Source organism: Botrytis porri (genome assembly GCF_014898465.1).
Source record: "Botrytis porri strain MUCL 3234 chromosome Unknown BPOR_005, whole genome shotgun sequence".
Classification (NCBI taxonomy): domain Eukaryota; kingdom Fungi; phylum Ascomycota; class Leotiomycetes; order Helotiales; family Sclerotiniaceae; genus Botrytis; species Botrytis porri.
The window spans coordinates 1,760,765-1,779,572 of NW_024066079.1; the positions used below are offsets into that span (position 1 = coordinate 1,760,765).

The 18,808-nt window shown below is 42.7% G+C and overlaps 8 protein-coding genes across 8 annotated transcripts; 4 read left to right on the top strand and 4 right to left on the bottom strand.

Moving 5' to 3' along the window:
* Window positions 1-796: 796 nt before the first annotated feature.
* On the top strand, window positions 797-1,006 carry EAF01_004210 (uncharacterized protein; the record flags this gene model as incomplete). The annotated part of the gene is made up of 1 exon (XM_038912464.1): window positions 797-1,006. The coding sequence occupies one exon, from the start codon at window positions 797-799 to the stop codon at window positions 1,004-1,006; it is 210 nt and encodes a 69-aa protein (XP_038772148.1).
* Window positions 1,007-1,067: 61 nt separating this feature from the next.
* On the top strand, window positions 1,068-1,318 carry EAF01_004211 (uncharacterized protein; the record flags this gene model as incomplete). The annotated part of the gene is made up of 3 exons (XM_038912465.1): window positions 1,068-1,102; window positions 1,126-1,202; window positions 1,245-1,318. The coding sequence occupies 3 exons, from the start codon at window positions 1,068-1,070 to the stop codon at window positions 1,316-1,318; spliced, it is 186 nt and encodes a 61-aa protein (XP_038772149.1).
* A 1,578-nt stretch (window positions 1,319-2,896) lies between these two features.
* On the top strand, window positions 2,897-4,573 carry EAF01_004212 (uncharacterized protein; the record flags this gene model as incomplete). The annotated part of the gene is made up of 1 exon (XM_038912466.1): window positions 2,897-4,573. The coding sequence occupies one exon, from the start codon at window positions 2,897-2,899 to the stop codon at window positions 4,571-4,573; it is 1,677 nt and encodes a 558-aa protein (XP_038772150.1).
* A 932-nt stretch (window positions 4,574-5,505) lies between these two features.
* Window positions 5,506-6,183, bottom strand: EAF01_004213 (uncharacterized protein; the record flags this gene model as incomplete). Its single annotated transcript, XM_038912467.1, has 1 exon — window positions 5,506-6,183. The coding sequence occupies one exon, from the start codon at window positions 6,181-6,183 to the stop codon at window positions 5,506-5,508; it is 678 nt and encodes a 225-aa protein (XP_038772151.1).
* Window positions 6,184-9,198: 3,015 nt separating this feature from the next.
* Window positions 9,199-9,994, bottom strand: EAF01_004214 (uncharacterized protein; the record flags this gene model as incomplete). Its single annotated transcript, XM_038912468.1, has 2 exons — window positions 9,199-9,659; window positions 9,721-9,994. The coding sequence occupies 2 exons, from the start codon at window positions 9,992-9,994 to the stop codon at window positions 9,199-9,201; spliced, it is 735 nt and encodes a 244-aa protein (XP_038772152.1).
* Window positions 9,995-10,920: 926 nt separating this feature from the next.
* EAF01_004215 (uncharacterized protein) lies at window positions 10,921-13,782 on the top strand (the record flags this gene model as incomplete). Its single annotated transcript, XM_038912469.1, has 4 exons — window positions 10,921-10,951; window positions 10,997-12,024; window positions 12,325-12,861; window positions 12,913-13,782. The coding sequence occupies 4 exons, from the start codon at window positions 10,921-10,923 to the stop codon at window positions 13,780-13,782; spliced, it is 2,466 nt and encodes an 821-aa protein (XP_038772153.1).
* Window positions 13,783-15,275: 1,493 nt separating this feature from the next.
* On the bottom strand, window positions 15,276-17,164 carry EAF01_004216 (uncharacterized protein; the record flags this gene model as incomplete). Its single annotated transcript, XM_038912470.1, has 3 exons — window positions 15,276-15,807; window positions 15,869-16,500; window positions 16,562-17,164. 3 exons carry the CDS (start codon window positions 17,162-17,164, stop codon window positions 15,276-15,278), a joined length of 1,767 nt encoding a protein of 588 aa, XP_038772154.1.
* A 285-nt stretch (window positions 17,165-17,449) lies between these two features.
* Window positions 17,450-18,808, bottom strand: EAF01_004217 (uncharacterized protein; the record flags this gene model as incomplete). Its single annotated transcript, XM_038912471.1, has 4 exons — window positions 17,450-17,746; window positions 17,801-18,256; window positions 18,309-18,665; window positions 18,728-18,808. 4 exons carry the CDS (start codon window positions 18,806-18,808, stop codon window positions 17,450-17,452), a joined length of 1,191 nt encoding a protein of 396 aa, XP_038772155.1.

Here is an 18,808-nt window from a genome sequence, read left to right on the forward strand (position 1 = left end):
ACCTAGTGTTACTTCTTGATTCCATGATTCTGTGTTGAAACCTGATAGCACATACCTTTCCATCCAAAATATTTTCCAAAAATGAAAAGATCGATCCTAAAAGATGGGACGGCTGAATGCTCGGCGCTATTACGAGGTGTAGTCTGTGATCGTCCAGCTTTTGCTTAGAAGCTAAAACTATTGTGAACTGTGAATGGAACCTAGAACTGAATGTTTGCCACAAGATCCCGGTGCCGTTTCCCCATACGGCAGCTCGAAGAAGATTACGGAGCAAAGGAACCTTTCTCGAGCCATGAATGTATTCCGGCAAAAGAAGGGTGCCGGCTTCTCTACTTGATAAGAATTATCCTTTTCATACCAGTTGCATATATGAATGTAACGTTGACAATACCTAAGACCCGCACTAAACTTGGCTCAGAATCTTGTTACCGTTTTATTTCAAATAACTGCGTCTATGCCCAAGACCCATCAGGGCATGTCTAGTCTGGACGAATCGTTGGTACAAGATTAATACCGGTAGTCTGGAACGCCCTGGCTTAGTGCTTACAGGTCCACTCTAAATCATCCGGACTTTGTTCCGGACCCTAGTTCCCGTATCTTTTTAGGCTTAACGAGATTTAATTCTAGTGAACACAAATTCGTACGGTACTTTAACCAATGTGTAACCGATCTTGTTCTAGACATAGCCGGCACATGTAGTTATCGCCTAATCTATCACCTATCCAGAACGCCCGAAACAACCTCAGGTCTGTCCATCTCATCGATATGACTACATGTTAGTACTCGAAGTCTCGAAATGACTCTCCAGCTTCAACCCATTGATTCCGAGGTTGATTTTCCTGCGCTTGCACGATGCTTGTTTGAGTCCTACGAAAGCCCTTCGCAGAAATTCTCTCACATTTTCTTCCCCATCCATGGAACAAGTGATATTGCCCACGAAGATGCAATCAATGAAGCAGCAACTCGGCTGAAGCTATGGCATACGCACGATCCATCGAGTTACTAGCAAAAATTCGTCGATACCGAAAATAGTAGAATCGCAGGAGGAGCCCTTTAGAAAATTTACCATGGAAATCCATTTGAAAACCCGCCCCCTTCTACTGTGACTTGGTTTTCGGATGATAGCTCCCGCAAGTATGCCGAGCAAGCACTGCACACACATTCTAGACCTCGATCTAAAGTGACACAGAAACCACACATCTGTGAGTAGATTAGTCAAATATACTGCTTGGAACTGACCAAAGTACAAGATCTTCATATCGTCTTCACACATCCAGACTACCGACGCAGAGAGGTTGGTCAACAGTTCATGAACTAGGGTATGAAAAAAGCGGATGATTTAGGGTATGACTTTCTTTTAGATGCAACACCGTACGGACGACCTCTATATGATGTGAACGGTTTTGTCTATGTCGAAGAGAACATAAATCATCCACAGACCGATCCTCCGGATAGAAAATGGAAGGAGATCGACGAAAAAGTAGGTCCCTTCACTTTCTGGCTCATGAGGAGGCTACCTGGCAATAGAAGTGAGGTAGAAAGACAAAGCAAATAGTGGAAAGATAATCGAAAACAATTCTGTACCAGTAACTGAAGTTCAAAACACATTTGACTGTTGTTCTTACACTTGCATCGAATGCGAAGTAAACCATTCCCTCTCCGCAAATCTCGAGCATCACTTTTCCGAAGCATTAAATTCGCAATTAATTTGTACCAGGTGTTCACATGAGTGAGTGAGCGGCGTTGGATGATAATGGTTGCAAGAACGTGCCACCACCCTGAATCGAAGGGGAAAGAGCTGTATGGATGTCGCTGTTATCAAGCGGAATCATTTACTCTGCGGAATCACATTGGTTGACTGCAACAATGAGCTTGAAATCAAATACCCTGTGTGTTTCATATCGTCTTCCAAATCAATTGTTCCAAATCAGGATTGGGTACTAGGTAGAGATGTGTGATCTTCCAAGCTCCATTGTCCTCCACCATTTGGGTATTCCACATCGATCTCTAGATGTTTGGCATACTTATAAAACCATAAACCATTCCAGAGAGTGTGTCCAATTTCCTCGCATTAGGCATTGAGAATTGGTATCTGGTTGATCGATCAACGGCATAGGGATGAGAACAAGTCAATACTCAGTAGGTGTCAGGGAAGTCCATAATCATTTCCACAGCTTCCTCTCCTTACTTTTAAATGGCAAACAGTTCCCAGCATCCATCTGAGGTCCTTTTTGTCCATACATCAGCTGTATTTCATCGAGGCAATATCCCTCAGCAGATGACGGGACTGACTAGGAAGCAAATCCTTTCCTTTTCTCTTTCGAAACAAGGAAAAAGAGTGAATGAATCGTTATGGTCCCATTTCATCCTTAACATTTGTAATGAAAAGTTCTATTGAGGTGAATATAAGATTTCCCCTCTTGCTTTCGAGGTTTCAATATTTCCCACCAGTTATTCATAGATACATCTCAAGTTATCCCGAAGTTTCCCCAAGTGGGAAGATGCTAGAATAATACTAGAAAAATACCTAGTATATCTGACGCTCAAGCCACTCTGCAGTCAAAGTCTATCAAACAACTACTCGTTTGGTATTAGTAAGTGTGTCAGTGGCGTTGATATTGTCATCATAGAGAATATACTCGAGTACCAGCTTTCATTGCCAAAAGTATGTTGACTCCTCATCTTTCGTTCTTCAATTCACTCTCTACATCTTGTTTTCTTCTACTGCACAACCACAATTCATCTCCATCCTTTCTCAAAATTGATCAATCATTTCTGCCTTGGATCTCTTTATTTCTATCATTAAGTCTCTTCCTCGAGCAGCTCCCAATTATCCTCACCTCCAAATTGACGTTCAATTCAATTAAGGTCAGGTTCCCAAATTTGCAATTTTATCATGCCCACTCGAGCCGCCACCAAGGCTGCAGAAGCTGCTGCTGCTCTAAACTCTGCAGCAGCAACTCTCTCATCTCCACCAACTACACCCGCCGGCCGTAAACAAATCTTCGAAAATGTCGCCACTGGTTCGCCAACCAAGTCTCGAAAGCGTGCTCCACCGAAGAAGAAGGCAAAGTCAGCGGCGGAGCCAATGACCGGTGGTTGGGATGTTCTTCCTCATGGAATGGGACAAAAGGGTGATCTTCTTGATGACAATTTCGGCAGTACCGGCATGGAAGAAGCGACTCCCACCACCCCTAAGAGAGCCACCAGAGTCAGAGTTACCAAGACTACTGTTAAAACTTCTATCAAAGATGAGGATGAGGAGAAGCCACTTAATCTTGGCGATTCAGTTATTCCTGATCTTCTTGAAGATATCAAGGAAGAAGAGCCCAAGAAGAAGAGATTGCCACGCAAGAAAAAGGTTGTCGATGTATCCACGGAGGTTGATGGTTCCTCAGCTAAGCCTATCAAGGCAAAGAATAAGAACTACGGTATCGTCTTTGGTGAAACACCTTTCCCCGACCACGTCTCGCCCACTGCTCAAGAGGCCGAGACGGTCAACAGCTTGTTGACTGCTCTGCATGGTGAAGTCAAGCCACCAGTTACAGTTCCAGCTCCCTCCGATACTGTAACTGGATGTGGAGAGGTTCCGGATGTTCTCGACGCGACTATGAGAACCCTTCTCAGTGCTGCGACCACTGCTGGTAACGCCAACAAATCAATGGCAGGTCTGAAGGCGGAGTATGGGTTGAGAACTTCTGGCAAGGGCGCAGGCAGCGTTTCATGGGAAGCTGTACATGCTTCATCAAGGGAAGATGTTGAGGAGGCTATCAGATCAGGCGGGCTTGCTAAGGTCAAGGCAGGCTATATCAAGGCAATTCTACAAGTGGTTTTCGATAAAAACACCGTACTTCTAGAGACTCTACTAAAGGAGGTCAATACTAATGTTCCAGTTCCATTCGTCGGAAAGGTTCTAGAGACTAAGGAGCAAAAGGAAGCCGAAATCAAGAGCTTGCGAGAGAACATGCTCTCACTTGACTATGTCCACTCCTTGGATAAGCCAGCTGCCATGCGCGTATTGATGGATTTGCCAGGTATTGGGGTCAAAACTGCAGCATGCGTTGCTTTGTTCTGCTTGGGAAGACCTAGCTTCGCTGTCGATACGCATGTCTGGCGTCACTGTGTTTGGCTTGGTTGGGTTCCAGAGAAAGCAAGCCGCGATCAAACCTTCAGCCACTGCGAAGTTCGAATTCCCGATCACTTAAAGTACTCTCTCCATCAATTGTTCCTCCGACATGGAAAGACATGTGGTCGCTGTAGAGCTGCAACAACCGAGGGTTCTGTGGATTGGGAAAACACTGTTTGTCCAATTGAGCACTTGGTCAATAGAACTGGAGACAAGAAGCAACCAGGGTTCAGGGCTGGCAAGAAGGTGGTTGTCAAGAAGGTTGTAAAGAAGGTTGGCAAGGGTTCTAAAAAGAGAAAGAGAAATTCTGAAGACAGTGACGAGGAAGCAGAGGCTGAAGCAGATGCAGAAAATGATGAACAGTTTGAGGAAGGCAAAGAAGAAGACGATGCTGACATTAAAGTCGAAGTTGACACTGAATCCCGCGTCAGCGTTCAAACAGACTGAATAATTCTTATCATGGAACGAAAGAGGCATCTATTCACGGCACATACAAGGAATGAAGCATTTGCATACTTGGGGTTATTTTCTAGCTATTTGCTATCAATTTGGAGCTGACATGAGGGTGGCATAGTTGGCGTTTTTACTAAGATACCCATTTGCTTTTACTGATTACGTATCATTTCATTGAGATGATGTACTGGGAAATATTGGAGTATTGGGGTACATGAGAGGAAAGAGATACACGGGAACACACAATACAATTAGGTGCATTGATTGCATTCACATGGGATAAATAGGCATACATTGTGAACAGAGCTTGCACTTATTCCATTGTAATAATAAGTTTCAACATAACTATTTGGCACTTGTGGAATACGCGTGATGAAATTTTGTTGCTTTGATACATGAGATCAAGTTTCCTCGTTCAATGCGTATGCCATTCTGATTATCATCACACTCTTCCAGTCCTACTTCTAACCTCATAGATCCCCGTGCAAAAATCACAATGGCTCCCTTGCTTTCCATATTCTATTGTTAGAGCGGAAAGTCTAATATAATGTTTATGTATTGGGACCGAGATGAGTTAGATAGATCACTCAAGGTTGAGATTGAGGAGCCGCCTGGATTTATGGAACAATTCAAAGTCTCCGTAGGCCAGTGTATACTAATATTTCCAATGGTTCTTTACATGATCGATCCCACTTCCATGCATTTCACTATCCATGTAAAAACAATGCCTAGCGTATCAAAAGTGCAGACTTTCAAGAAAAGCTTGATGACATAAACTTTTCTTATAAGTACATCACCTAGGTATCACACGCAATTTAAAAAAGACTTTTTCTCTCCTTAAGTCAACTTATCATGACCTCTCAATCCTCCCGTCATCATCTCCCTAATCGTCTCTTCTATCTCCTTTGGCTTCACCCCCACACTCGCTAACAGCTCATCCGATTTTCCATCCTTAATCTCACACTCTCCTTTTCACTTAGCGCCATATAACTACTAACCCACCACTCCAACATCGCTCTCGGGAACCCCTTCTCCGCATAATACTCGACATATTCCCATTCTGACACAATCTTCAATCTGATTTCCCTCCCCTTAATCCTCGACACCGTCTTCAGAACCTCATTCAAAAACACCGATTCCCTCGGACTCAAGTACAAAAATTCCTCCTCATACATCCCCGACCTATCCACTAATACCAACGCATCCGCAATCCCCAAATCCTCCAAACTAATCATACTTACTCCCCCATCCCCCGCAACCACGACTTCCTCTCTAGAATCCGCAACCGTATCATAGAAACCCGCATACAGCGGCCAGGATTCCTGGTACAGTCCCTCTCGTACAATCGTCCACTTGATATCTGCCAATGTTGTCAAATACGCTTCAGTTCTCAAATGTGCACGCATCACCCCCGCTTTACTCTCTAATCCAAATGCTAATGATGCGTATACGATATATTTCACCCCCGACTCCCGTGCAGCATCTATTGCTGCGAAATTATGTTTTTCGCGACCCTGGCCGTGAGGTACATTGTGGTAATCGAGATCATCTTGAGGTGTGGACATTAAGAGGAGTTTGTCAACGCCGGAGAAGGCAAGCTTCATGGTGGATGGGTCGTTGTAGTCTGATTTTTGGATTTGGATTCCTTGAGATTTGAGGGAGGTCAATTTGGGGAAGGAGGGGTCGGATGAGGGAGCGGAAAAGGAGGGCGTCAAGGACAGCTTTGCCTATTTTGCCGGTAGTTCCTGTGAGGGCGAGCATTTTGATGGTGTGCTTATTGGAGGTATTTGCAATTGTTGAATGCGTTTTTGTAATGAGGAAGTTTAGATTGATGAATGAAATAGCTGCTTCTTACACTCCTCAGGTATTTGTATCTCATGTGGAGTCAACCATGATTAATAATCTCGAGCAAAAGAACACTCTCCTGTGGAGTTTAATGGGGCGCATTGAATTCGGGGATAGGCAATAGATGATGAATCGTCTGGTATTCATCATCTATGTTGTACAAGAATATGTATAAAGAGAGAGACCAGGCAAATATACTTGCCTGACAGGAAGATCTTTGAGATTCACATTTATTCAAACCATCACAGGCATGCTTCTCTTGGAAATTTGAGTATTTTGAGAATACCGTCAGACAGAGTAATGTTGAAAACAACTATAAAATCAAGAATGGGTTGCAGAATGAAGCTGGAAAGGAAATTGGGGTTTGCTTTGTAAGTGAAAGGAGGGGTTGTACTCTTTGGATCACGTGAGACTCAATCCCGAGATGGATGATCTTTGACTAACAATCTGTATGGAACTTTGAGATCCAGTCTTGGTAGCTGGTGCTTAACAATATTGAGATTTTGCTTTCAAATCTTTATCGGAAATGTCGTATATCTCTTATTAATCGAGGGCTGTACTTGTAAGAAGCTCAACTGAAGTTTCATAGGTAGGTACGCATTATTATTTTCCTCATAAGGATAATTCGCAAAGATATAGCAACGGCTATGGATTGAAGTGGCGAAAGAAGATAATGATTCTCTACGGCGCAGGTAATGAGAATATCATCTACGCAGAACCATTTCTCGAGGGTGAAACAGCAGATGGTTACGATCACAAGCTTGATCGTCAGAGCTCAGGCATACAGATATACGACTACATACTTCAAATTACCAAGGAGAACTGGGGCAAAGCGTAATAAGCCATAGATGAACTGCAGAATGATGAGTGGGAAGATCCCTATCTCAACTTTCTCAACACTAAACTAGATAAGATTGCAGATTGTAAGGTGAGAAAGAATTATGTATCCGAGTCACGCATCACAATTGCGAAAGTGGAGCAGGAGAAGGAGGAAAGATCAAAAAAAGATATCAAGGCTGAAGTATGGAAAGAAGATGAGATAAAGATCGAATTCGAAGAGCAACAACGTCTCAATGCAGACTTGGCTCTGACGTGGCTATACCATGACTGCGTTATCTTTGTGTCTTGAAGTAGATGTGAATTTATGAGAACTTGGTCTATTCTGCATCCCAAAACCTCGCGTGTACGCAAAGCTCCAAATTATAAGGATAAAGTGGCTCTTTCATAAATGCGCGAGGATTAAAACCCATCCGGTGGCTCGAGTTCTGTTGTAAAAATACTTTTAGATGTTTGATTCAGATGCTTGAAGTATGAGGACAAATACTAATCCACAAGAGATCGGTAATTATTCCAAATAAAACAGATCTCTTCAACCTAAGGAATTCTTGAGGGCTGTTCTAGTTGTTTCTTCAAGAGTAAGCAATGCTATTCCAAGTTCAAGCTGGCTCAGATCTAAGTTCATAGATCATTGCCGGTACATAATATTTGAGAATGCTGTATGACTGTATGGGACGGAGAATTGCGTGTGCTTTTGAATGGAGTGGAAATACTGCAGAAACGTGGCTCCAAAAGCAATTACAAGGGAATGCCAATTAAAACTACTTTGTTTTTAAGAAATCGATATTGAAATGTTTAATACTTCCTCTACGCTTTGGTACTATCCTTTCGGTCAACGTACCCCGAATCCTTGATCCTCGCTTATCAACTGTCAGATTGTGCGTGCAACGAGGGGTTCGAGTAATTATATGTAGAATTCTATGAAGAACTAGGAAGGAATGCGAAGGTTTCCTTTACTGATATAGACTAGGCTAGAGTGATGTTTGGCAACACTCGATTTGTCGGCATCGCTCCTCCACACCAACATTCACGAATCAACCTCACCAGCTCACTACCAAATTCAAGCACACCTTTAGACTGTGTGTTATTCGCCTGGCATTCATGAAATCAGCGGCGTGTATTGATTTTGATGAGTTTGTTTAGAATGCAATAGGATGAACCTTGTTTATGAATTGGAATCTTCCTTTTAGTAACTTTCTTCTTGAGATCGCTCCGAGGGAAGGTTCTCTTTATCCATGCTATCTCATGTGTTAATGTATTTAAATCTTTTCCGGGGCTAGGTCTCCAATTTTTTCTTTCTGCTATTCAATTGAAATTCCTATCTTTCAAGGTCCGCTCTTTCGCGAAGGATCTCGGCTCTCGTTATAGTAGAACTTGACTATACCGGACTGGGATATACCGGAATCTTGGATATATCGGAATAATTTCCTCATTTTGATATTGGATTTTTGGATATATCGGAATACTGGATACTTTTTTTGTAAATCCGATATAAATTTTAGTGGTCAATCTGGCTGAATAAGCTATATTTTGGATGAGTAAGCTTGAAAGGCTATTATCATATGATATTTTCTTGAAGATATTAGGGTTTAAAGCTGAAATCGAATATAAATTTTAATTAGGAAGTTTAGGCCACCATTTTTTATATCGGAATCTTTTTTATACCGGATTTCATTAGTCGAAAATTTCAGTTTGGTATAATCAAGTTCTTCTGTACTATATTCATCTCGCTTACGATTTTGCTATTCGTTTGTTAAATATAAATTAATTTAACCCTAGCCCTATGCAGCGTTGTCGTTTGTTGCGAAACAGACTACATTCCTGGTCTGTTACCTTCGTCATTTGACACCGTGGAACATGAACTTGAAATAATCTATTCTCTCGTCGATTGTTTAATTCGGTTATAACGTGATGTTGTTTTCTGTGTTTCGAAGAATCTACGATTCATCTTCTAGATCATTTGGTTCGACCACCGTTCCACATATCCACTGGCCAACACCGACTATGAATTCAGAATTCGAGGCCTCGACATAGTCTCCTGGATAGCTTTTAGGTAGTGAAATCATGGACTCATCGTTGATACTCCAAGAGCTACTCCAAGAGTTTGGAGGAGGTGAACAAAAGTTTTCGTGATACAAGCTCATTTCAGAACTTCTTGATGTATCAAATCTATCAAAACTCTTGCAACTCTGATTATCATCAAGGTTAGGCTTTGAGCTTTCAGTCGACATGGATGGTTCGAGCCAAAGATCATGAAATTCTTCCCATTCCTCGCATCGGGAATCGAAAAGCTCAAAGTCCTCGAAATTGAGTCCGCCATCGAGATTGGTCGGCACGTCTATTATTCCTGGGAAAGATCTCGATATTGATACCTGGACTTGTTCAAATTTATATTCATCTGTTGATAAATTAGATCTAGCATATTTCCAGTGTACTAATGTGGAGGTATGGCAACATACCGCAGTCACTCATTTCGGTATTGGCACTTCTATTCCTGCAATAATGATTCGTAGAGCAGCCAATAACATCAAAGGATAGGGCCAGCTCATCATCAGATTGTAAGTCATAGTCCCAGGTATGTGTCGGAAAGATTAATTGTGATATTGCCTCTTCTCCATTGAAGTTTCCTTGTCGACCTTGAGGGTATATAGAATTTGGAGACGCTTCGTCGAGCCGCGGTAAGTTATGATCATATTTGCAATGATAGTAGGGAGCTCTATTAGTGTGCGTCATTTCGATTGATACGCAGCTTGCTCGAGAGTGATTCGTTTTAAATTGGTAAAGAATAAGTACAAATAATAAGACAGTATGCAAACTGGGCTGCTTTTGTAGCCATCTTACCTCCCAAATAATATGGATAGTGACCTGTGCACTGGAGGCGGTCTTTTGTTTAGAGGATAGATATTTGCAAGCGGTCTCATCACTGATTTTGAGCTTATAAACACATGGCATCCGTAGAATGTGGTGGTTGATCCCGAACGCGGGATGGTCTGTAGGTGATTTTGTTTATTTTGGTAGGGCTGGACTGTAAGAAGGCGGTCTCTGTGGATTTCTCTTATAATCACCCCTGTCAAGATACTAAAGTCGCACCACTTGATCTGACATCGCCGTGTATGGTGTGTTGCTATTGATTTATATCGTGCATCCGTTACTCTCATCCGAAGCTAAGCGATGTCCAATCATATTCTAGGAAGGTATATATATTCCTAAGACCGCCTTCGCTTTCTTGCCTTGGGTTGACATCTACAACCCTGCCTGAAACCCCGAGGAATAGTAAATGTCTTCATCAAAAGAATTTATTCAGTCTACAGTAACAAATTCTCACATACTCGACACCCATTCTCAACTTTATTATCTATATTGAATACATTGTTTCTTGTTGTTTAGTTGGATACTCAACAAGGCGGTCCTCAGCAAGATCAAACAACCGAAGGAGAGCAAGCACCGTAGTATTCTTATGCCATATGCTTCAAGTCCCAGATAGATTCACCCTTGCCGGCTCCATGTCAGTGATCACTTCTATCAACAGTCAATTATCATTAATGTTATTGACTTAGCACACCCCATAGAAAGAACAGTCACTATTCGCATGGGGGGTTTTGCGCTCACGTGACTACATTCATGAGACTCGAGCTGCCTCTCGATCATTCATCCTCATCATGGATGACTTCCTAGATACTTCTGGAATTGGTGAATATACTACAGTTTTCACTTTGCATATGCTAATTCTCATAGATATGAATAACAATTCAAATCTTTCCATTTATATCCAATTGATTACCTTCAGAAAAGGCTCGGCGGATGAAATAGTCATTGATGCACGAGAGGATTGCCAAGTCGATACTGCTCGATGTCTGTCGAAACGACTAGATTTTCGATTTCGCTATGCATATGATACTCGCAAAGTCACTATCACCCGGAATTCATCTCTTCATAATTTTGAGTTGCCCGATTTGGACAATTATCAGACTGATTTGCAAGGATCGTTTTATCATGATTTCATCATTGATGCTGGAGATTCAAACATGGACGTGGACATTTCCGCGTACCAAGATCTCTTAGCACCACTACCTGAGTTCTTGGGTGATTTCGATGTATTTGCACAAAACATGGGACTTTCAGATGAGCGATCAGCCGACGTGCTACTGAATGATTTGAATCCGAACAACGACACCTTTGATACTTCTACAAATGGCTTTCAGATCGAGCAAGATCGCGATGAGAGGTTGCCAGACTGGATTGACCTGGTAAATATCGTGGATCAAGAGGACTTCGATCCGGACACCAACATGCTGGATGACACTCGACGCGACAATAGTACCTTGGAGAATGCACATGAATCATGCGAAAGTGTTCAATTGGTAACGGATACTGCAGTTGCCAGCGGAATTCAGAACTCTGTAACCGATATACCAGCATGGAGACACACACCTCCAGCTCATGTGGCGGTACTAGACGTACCAACACCTCGACTTCTTAGTCCTGTAGAGCCGGTCCATAGTGTGCCATCAAAGAATCAACAGTCACAAGGAATTGACATTGTTATCAAACCTAACCTGGATCAAAGCGATTCTAGCCTCGGCAATACATCATCAAGTTATAAAGAAGGTGTTTTTAGTTCGACGCCTGGTTTTTCGAGTATGCCAACTACTTATGGATCGTCACCCCGTCGTATGGGCCCTTTGGACTCCGCCACACGTGCCAAAGCAAATGCTGTAAAAGCTATAGGGGCTTGTTGGCGTTGTAAGTTCTTACGAAAGCCAGTAGGTCTACCCGTCTAAATTCCCTTCACCTCCAAACAAAATTTTTGTGTGGTATGGTTTTTTGTTTTCTCCTTTTTATTTATCAGTGTGGCTTGGAAAATCTACGCAAATCACTTTTTCCCGGCAATGATAATTCGTTCACTACTACCTTGAAGTGTGTGTCGCGACACATCAGCCAAATGCAAAGAAGGCTCTTTTCAGACGCTTGATTTGGTGTTATTGTATACGGCTCTACTATTCATGAAGATTGTGCCCAGTCCATACTCAAACTATCAAGTACAGTTAGCTGACAATCTAAAGTGTGATGCACAAACCTGTTGCAGTCAATGTAAAGGGAAGCAGGGTGGACAGTGGCACAGTATTGGGTGCAAACGGGGAGATATCAAAAACAAAATGTTGCCGGTATCATTGTGTCCTAAAAGAACCATGCAAGCATCGATTCCATCCGAATTATCAGAAATTTATAAGCCATGGCTTTCTGCAAATCGATGTCGCCTCGAGATCTCCGAGTGTCGCGAAAGGGGTTTACGTCCCGAGATTATGAGCGCATCACACCCCACGAAAATTGGGCGATTTCTTCAAAATTTGGCGACTGATAGGCAGCTAGCAATTGATCTACAGCGAAACAGATGGTCCTTGTTAGAAAGATTCAAAGATACTGCACCAGCTATGTTGGAGCCGCTTGATGATTGTATCTTGACTATAGTATGGGGACTTCTCAATTGTGAAAGTGCAGCAAAAGCAGTTCATCCCTGGATGGCATTACACAATGGGACCCTTGAAGATTTTGTATTACTCTTAAATTCTGCTGCTGTATATCAAGTAAGTTTTGAAAGTGTAAGTAGTAGCATTTTACATTCCTCATGGCTCGAGCTCACAAATTTGCAGAATCAACTAATCGCTCACTCGCTCACCTGCCTTCGGACTTGTGTCGAAGCTCTACACGTTAATACATTGGGCGGCTTCAAAGATTCCCATGGAGCATGCGAATTAGCTACTTGTAAGATCGATTGCATACGGGATCTCGAACTACAAGTAGAACAGTACCTTGATGAACTATCTCGGGTTATTTTTCTGAAAGAAAACATGCGAAACCGATCCTGGTGGCTGTCAGCATTCTATAGTCTTTGTATTCAAGGGGTGATTCGACAAGCATTAATATTATTATCCTCTAACGACCACAGCGAGACATCTGGAATTGAGAAGTTGACTTCTACGCAGTATTTATACATTGCGATTCGGTTATTCTCTGCGAGTTCCGGCACCCATGATCCGTTAATTCAAGACTGGTCTTCGCAAATTGCGTTTCGGTCTGCTGAAGTCGGAGCACCAAGCATCGAAGATTACCAAAATGCCCAATCAGCAATCAATCAATCCCAGTGGAAAATTAGGGGTATCAAGAAGTCTGGGAATTATCTGAAGAAACTATTTGAAGACAATGGAGGTGCTCTTGCAGAACCCCATGATTGTGGAACACTCACCATTTTACCCGAACCATATCTTCCGAAAATATTTACACTAGAAACTTGTCGTCAACTTCGCGCCGACTGGGACTTAGCTCGATGCAACTATACGAAGAATTTGTTACAAATCGTCAAGGATTGTGGACATGACTCAAAAGCGTACACTGATGCTGAAGGGAAATGGGGATTGGTGGAGGCTGAGTGGAAAAGGGTAAATGATGAGGCTATGACGAACACTGTCAACCAAGCGCACAATGGCCGCGAAGCACCGAAGCCTCTCATTCCAGAGACATAGTACATTTCGAGTCGATTGAGGAAATACAAATGTCAGTGTTACAGTCATTGACAAGTTGAAGTAAGCTACCCAATGAGAGGGCATCAAACAATTATATGAAACCCTCGGAAACACCAACGCTAGATGTTCTCAACATTGCTTCCGTGTCAAACTACCCCGCCTCAATTTCCCATTTCACTTCCCCCATTCTTTGCCCACCCTCGCTCTTTTCTCATCTATTCTTCACGCCTCCTCTGAAACCGAGTTTCTCTCGCCTTTGCTGAGCAATGATAAGACTTTATGGACGAGATCCAATCGGAAAGATAAAAAAGCACCTAAGTTTACGAACCGATGAGGTCCCAGTGAGGGCGTAATGCCGAAATGCCGTGAAAACTTGGTTTCGTGTTAGACTCATTAGTCTGCAACTAACAAACGAGGAAGGCGAAGTTCAAACAACTTTGTGCTCAGAACGAGATCGCCGTAGTAGGTTCCTACTTGTGGGAAGAGACCTATAACCTATCTCCATTGACCAGGATGGGTAATCTGCGAAAATCTGAAAAGTCATTACGTATCAAGAGAATTAGGGAATTGTAGAGGGTGAAAAGATAAGCGAAGAGGAGAGTAGCCAGGAGATACAAAACTGTTATATAAAGAACATGAACAATTGGTCCCCATTCGGTCCGTTAAGATAGACTTGAAGAACCACTAGAGACCGGATGATTTGTGCTTATTTTTGGGCATTTTCGAATCGATTCTTTGTGGAGATCAGATTGGATGGGAGAGGGTGGAAGGTTAAGATCCCAGAAACTTCAAATACATTGGGAATATGGGGGCATGGCTAGCTCTCTCGCCCGATGTTAGATGAGAGTGGTATACAGGTTGGTGATGAGACGATAAGACTGGACGTTATGTGAGATTACATGAATGAGGTAGGATTATATATGAAGCTCCCTAGGCAGATAGTGATAAGTATGTAATGCACATGGAAGACATTCAAGCTTGCGAATGTACTGTTTCATAAAGATACGCCTGATACACTACCGGGAAACCATTGTTTCCTTATTCCTGATGAGCCTTCCACATTGCTAGATAGCTACACATACATTCACATTATCTATCTCTCATGCCATCATCTAATTCCACATTGACTGACTCCACATCTCACACAAATTATCATCATCGAATCATCGAATCAACCAACCGAGCAAACGAACAAAGTTAAATTTGAGTCAATAAAAGAGAAGTGAGGTATCTCATTAACCAACATCCCAATCATATCTTTCCGAAAGCGGAGTCTCGTCCAACCTTCACCCGTGGATCTATCTAATCTCAGTAAAGTACAGCTAGACCATTACCAAAAGCTCCTCGCCACGTTCTTGTAAGACTTTTGCTAGTGAGAAACGCCCAACTCCTTTTTTCATACATATACTCATTCATATTCGTACACACATATCCATGACGCCATATCAGAATGTAATCTCGCCTCCCACCTATCCTCTAGATGAACCCTACATTTAAGTATCAGAAGCGGTGTTTAAACCCCTTTTCGCATGACCATGACCATGACCTGCACCCCTAGCCGCCATCTCTCTTGCCCTCTTTTCTGCATTCCCAGCAGCCTGTGCACTGTCATGAATAGATTTTCTCTGTTCCATCACCTTGGCCCTAACCTCTTCCATAGCACTTCCCCTCTCCTCTTTCAATCTTCTCCCCCTATCCCTCCTCCCCTTGTCCATTTCCAGCGCCTTCGTTTCATCCTCCGCAACTCTCCAATTGCGACCGCGCATTCCACTTTCTCCCCACATACTAACGCGTTGAACTTTCTTGAGTTTGGAGATTCCGTAGAACCAGACAATGGCGGCGAATATTCCGCACCAGCCTGATACGCCTAGGAACCCGAGGTCGGATTCTTCAATGTGGTTCTTCAAATTCATGCCGTAGAGAGCGGCGATGAATGCGCCGGAACCCATACCGAGCGTTCCAATGGATATTTTGAGCTCGAGAAGCATGAGGGAGTTACGATTGGCATCGAGGATGGCTTTAACTCTGTAGACGCATAGATTAGTACTTGCAGGACGGAAGTATAGTGAATGTTTTGAAATCATACATTTCTTCAGTGTTCCTAATGTTGGAAACTAAATTTCCAGACTCTTGAACAATTTCGTCGCAAAGTTTGTGGTAAGATTCTAACAACATTTCGACTTCTGTGTGGTCATCCTCCCCTCTCTTTAGATCATGATCTTTCTCGGTAAGATACATAGCAGCTAGATCATCATCTGCCTCCAATAACTCATCAATCGAGTCCCTAACCAATTTCGCCTTCTGTTCGAATGTGCCGAGTTTCTTGGAATAAATAAGGAGGTAGCGGAGCTTGTCTCGATCGATGTCCTCTTCTAACTCCTTAAGAACCCTAACAACTGGTTCTCGAACTGTTTCAAATTCCTTTTCCAAGCCAGATGTAACCGATATGAGAACAGCTTCGAGGGCACGAAATTCGTATGGAAGGGCACCAGCAGATGCTGTAGTTTGCTTTTGGCTAAGCTTTCCTTCTAAATCATACATAAAAAGCGATTGTGTATAAGTATCAGTAGAGCCATAAGCGTCGAAAATCAAGACTCTATTAGACTTTATGAGGACTCGAAGATGGAGGAGGTTTATGAGGATAGCTGAAGGACGAACGAGGATATGCGGAAGCGTACTCGAATCGATTTTTCGAAGATCGCGAGGAAGCAGTCCATACTATATGCAAATCAGTATTGGCACAGTCAAAATGCCTGCGAGGGAAGATGTCCTGCCCCACCTTAGCAATAAGCTCGCTCTTCTTGAACTCCCCATTCACAAGAACCACATTCCCATTCTCATCTAACTCTGTACATCGTAGCCGAGGCTCACTGGCAGCCTTCACAGATACAGATCGTCCCAGACTGAATACATCTATTTCTCTTCCATCCTCACTGAGATGTGGTAAATCGTCTGGTTGTAATGGTTTTCCATCCCTCTTCGAAGACCAAAGCTTGAATGGCCACTTTCTTGCGCCCGTGAATATTCCGCGGCTTGTCTGTGAGCGATTTTGAGTCGCAGTTTTCTTGCTCGATAGAGTTGCTCGTTTGGGTTGAGTAGCGTTTGAAGAAGAATTCGAGGTGGCCAATCGCGATCCTAAAAACTTCGGGTTTTGGAACCCAGCTTCAACGGTCGCTCTGCGCTGTAGTGAAGTTGAAAGTGATCTTCGACATGACATCGAAGGATAACTGTATCCTAGGCTAGAAGCTGGAACATGAGGGGCTTGATCGAAAGAATAACCTTGTCCTGGGTTGGAACTGAAAAAACAAACGCCTTCAGATTGTGCCCGCAGAAATCTCAATAAAGATGCTGATGGTACATGGTTATGTATATGTGACCGCATAGCAGCTGAAAAGAGCTAATCCAACCGTTCACGGATCACTTGCGGCTTCATGTGCCTTTTTTGAACCGTTGATGTTGTAAATATATTTCTCTCCAAAAAAAAAGCTTGGACTATCCAAATATTCAGATCTTAGTATCACCATGATCACGTGAATTATTTCTATGCTACTTCTTAATTTTTGAATTTGCGTCTGCATAATAAGAAGCTTTTGAGAGTCGCATATGAATTTGGGTATTGGAAAGCATTTGGCTATAAAATCTAATCTTAACACCCGACCCTAAGTAATCAAACATCGAATACCGTGAGGAAATCCTCGACCAACTTAACCTTCTTGTTATCATTCTCATGCTCATGACCACTTCTGAAGCGGAAAATTTCTTCAATGATCCAAGGGTAAGGGTCTTGATAAGGAAGGTAGACCATCAGAAGTATGGTCATAAAATGCCTGTTTGGATCTCCATTTTCGAGAGTGTATTGAAAAATGTCTTCATCAAGCTTATGAATGACGCCAGCATACAATAAGAGGTGTATGACCTCGATTCTACACTCTCGAACAGCATTTTTATAACCGATAATAGCTGCCTAGATTTCTATTAGCCATTACCTTGACACAAGTCGTTTTCAGGGGAGCAATACCTCTCCGCTGGTTGACGCGAGCCAATCAATACGTGCTCCTCCCATAACTAACCAAAATAAGTATTTGACAGCTTCCTCATTCCATGGGCCCATTAACAGTGTATGAGGTATCTCGGTACCTTTAGCAATATTCGCATAATTGCGAATACCCAGGTCGAAAATTTGTTCTCTTTTCTCACCCAAACTCGACATCAAATCCATTGTTTCAGGGGCATCCGCTGTATGAGAGATATCCATTCTTTGAAAGGCATTACAATACTTGGCAAAATCATCGTCAAGTAATTCAGCTGCCGAGGCATTCTTGGGGTCAATACCTTCTATATTGTCCCCATGGTGAAACGCAGCCATCCCAAGAGCAAGCTGAAATGGACGTTCCAGTGCGTTTTTCTGAACCCATAAGTCTTGCCCTTGCAGAAGGATCGGCAACTTTGCCCAGCGAAATTTTAAAATAGTAGACTATGTCTTGATCGTTAGTCAATCCTGACCCAGCTACAACATCCAGGCTTACCTGTAAACTGCTATTGCCACTATAATCCAAGTCCAAACCTGGATCCAACAGTTGCCCATACCATCTATCCCAAACTGGACCAAAAGCAGTAATAATAATCTTGTTGTAGACAGCAGCACTACTTAGTTTACCTCCTATGACCGGACTACATGCTGGCAAACTCAAGTTCCAACAGCCGAAGAAAATCTGCTCGAGAATCTCCGTTGGCAATTTCTCAAGTTCCGACATCTTACGTCTCGATTTGATGTTCTTCAAAGTGCGGACCTTCGACTCCCGAAGAATGGAAGTGAAAGGCTTTGACGCTTGTGATGCGCCCTTTGAGGACTTTTTCTTGAGAGGCCTCCCAGGTGGTCGTTTCTAGAATCCAAAGTTAGTCGAGCTGGTTCAATATGTTTGATTTTTATTATGAGAGTCCATACCATAATCTTTCTAGCTAGAACAGCAGATTTGCTAGAGTCACGAGTATTCTTTCCCGGAACCTTGATCGGTGTTCCAGCCAT